Below are 990 nucleotides of genomic sequence, written 5' to 3' on the forward strand. Positions count from 1 at the left end.
AATCATAATAAGAGTAAAGGTGTTGGCGAATGCCGTCAATGTTATACCAACTGCATATATAATACTTCCAACCATCGCCACTTTTCTATATCCGTAGATCTTCAAGAGGGGCCCATTGATTAAGCCGAGTATCATACCAAATGCAAAATTTACATTAATTATAACTGTCATATCTGTTGCAGTTAGATTAAGTGTTGCAAAAGATTCTTTAAATATCAATCCGAATCCTTGTACAATCGGGATGGTAGATAGCTATAAAAATTTTATTCAAATTAATCTCAGTTTTTTACTCGTGACACAAATTTTGGTATTTTGACAGATTTTGTATCATGTTTCTGATAAAACATTATGATAACTTACGGCATTTAATGCTCCACCTATAACAATTATCCATCCATATCCCCCATTTGGCGGCATTTTCATAAACATTTTATAAGTTAATATAAAATTAAGTTATCAAATAATATTTAATATAAATAAAATTCAATATTAATTGAATTGAAAATAAATGTCACGTGTAACACTAAAAAAATTCACGTTGTCAAATAAATATTTGCACAGAATCTTGTTTTTATATTTATTCACATTCACTGTTTTTGAAATACTGTATTTTACTCAACAATTGGTTACAAACAACACATTTTATTCACTAAAATATCAGACTTGCATCATTTCTTAGATAAATTATATCATAATATTACTGATTTTATGTAATAATCGTGACTTGTAATTTCCGATGATTTCAGTATGCGATTAATCTTATCTATGATCGATCAATACTGCGATTATTTGAATATGTTAACAATTCCATTCGGGAACTTACTATCTGTAATTTTAAATCATAATTGATTTTATTTTATTTATGGTAAGTAAATAATTTTATAAAACTCTATGTACAAATATAATATTATTCTTAAAAAAATTGGATAGATGTATATAAAAAATTAAATTATATATATATATAAAAGCATATAATTCCATTTTATAGAT

The 990-nt window shown here is 25.5% G+C and overlaps 1 protein-coding gene across 1 annotated transcript in view; it reads right to left on the minus strand.

Annotated features, from left to right (window-relative positions):
- Nucleotides 1-438, minus strand: part of LOC108685643 — a 3,694-nt gene extending 3,256 nt beyond the window's left edge. The window contains exons 1-2 of the mRNA XM_018190535.1: nt 361-438; nt 1-252 (exon numbers count right to left, since the gene is read on the minus strand). The exon at nt 1-252 is cut by the window's left edge and continues 7 nt beyond it. Of these exons, the coding sequence (XP_018046024.1) occupies nt 1-252; nt 361-429 (321 nt within the window). The 5' untranslated portion in view covers nt 430-438. The remainder of the gene's footprint in view (nt 253-360) is intronic.
- Between the last annotated feature and the right edge of the window lie 552 nt (nt 439-990).

The sequence above is a fragment of the Atta colombica genome, unplaced genomic scaffold (genome assembly GCF_001594045.1).
Source record: "Atta colombica isolate Treedump-2 unplaced genomic scaffold, Acol1.0 scaffold155, whole genome shotgun sequence".
Lineage (NCBI taxonomy): Eukaryota > Metazoa > Arthropoda > Insecta > Hymenoptera > Formicidae > Atta > Atta colombica.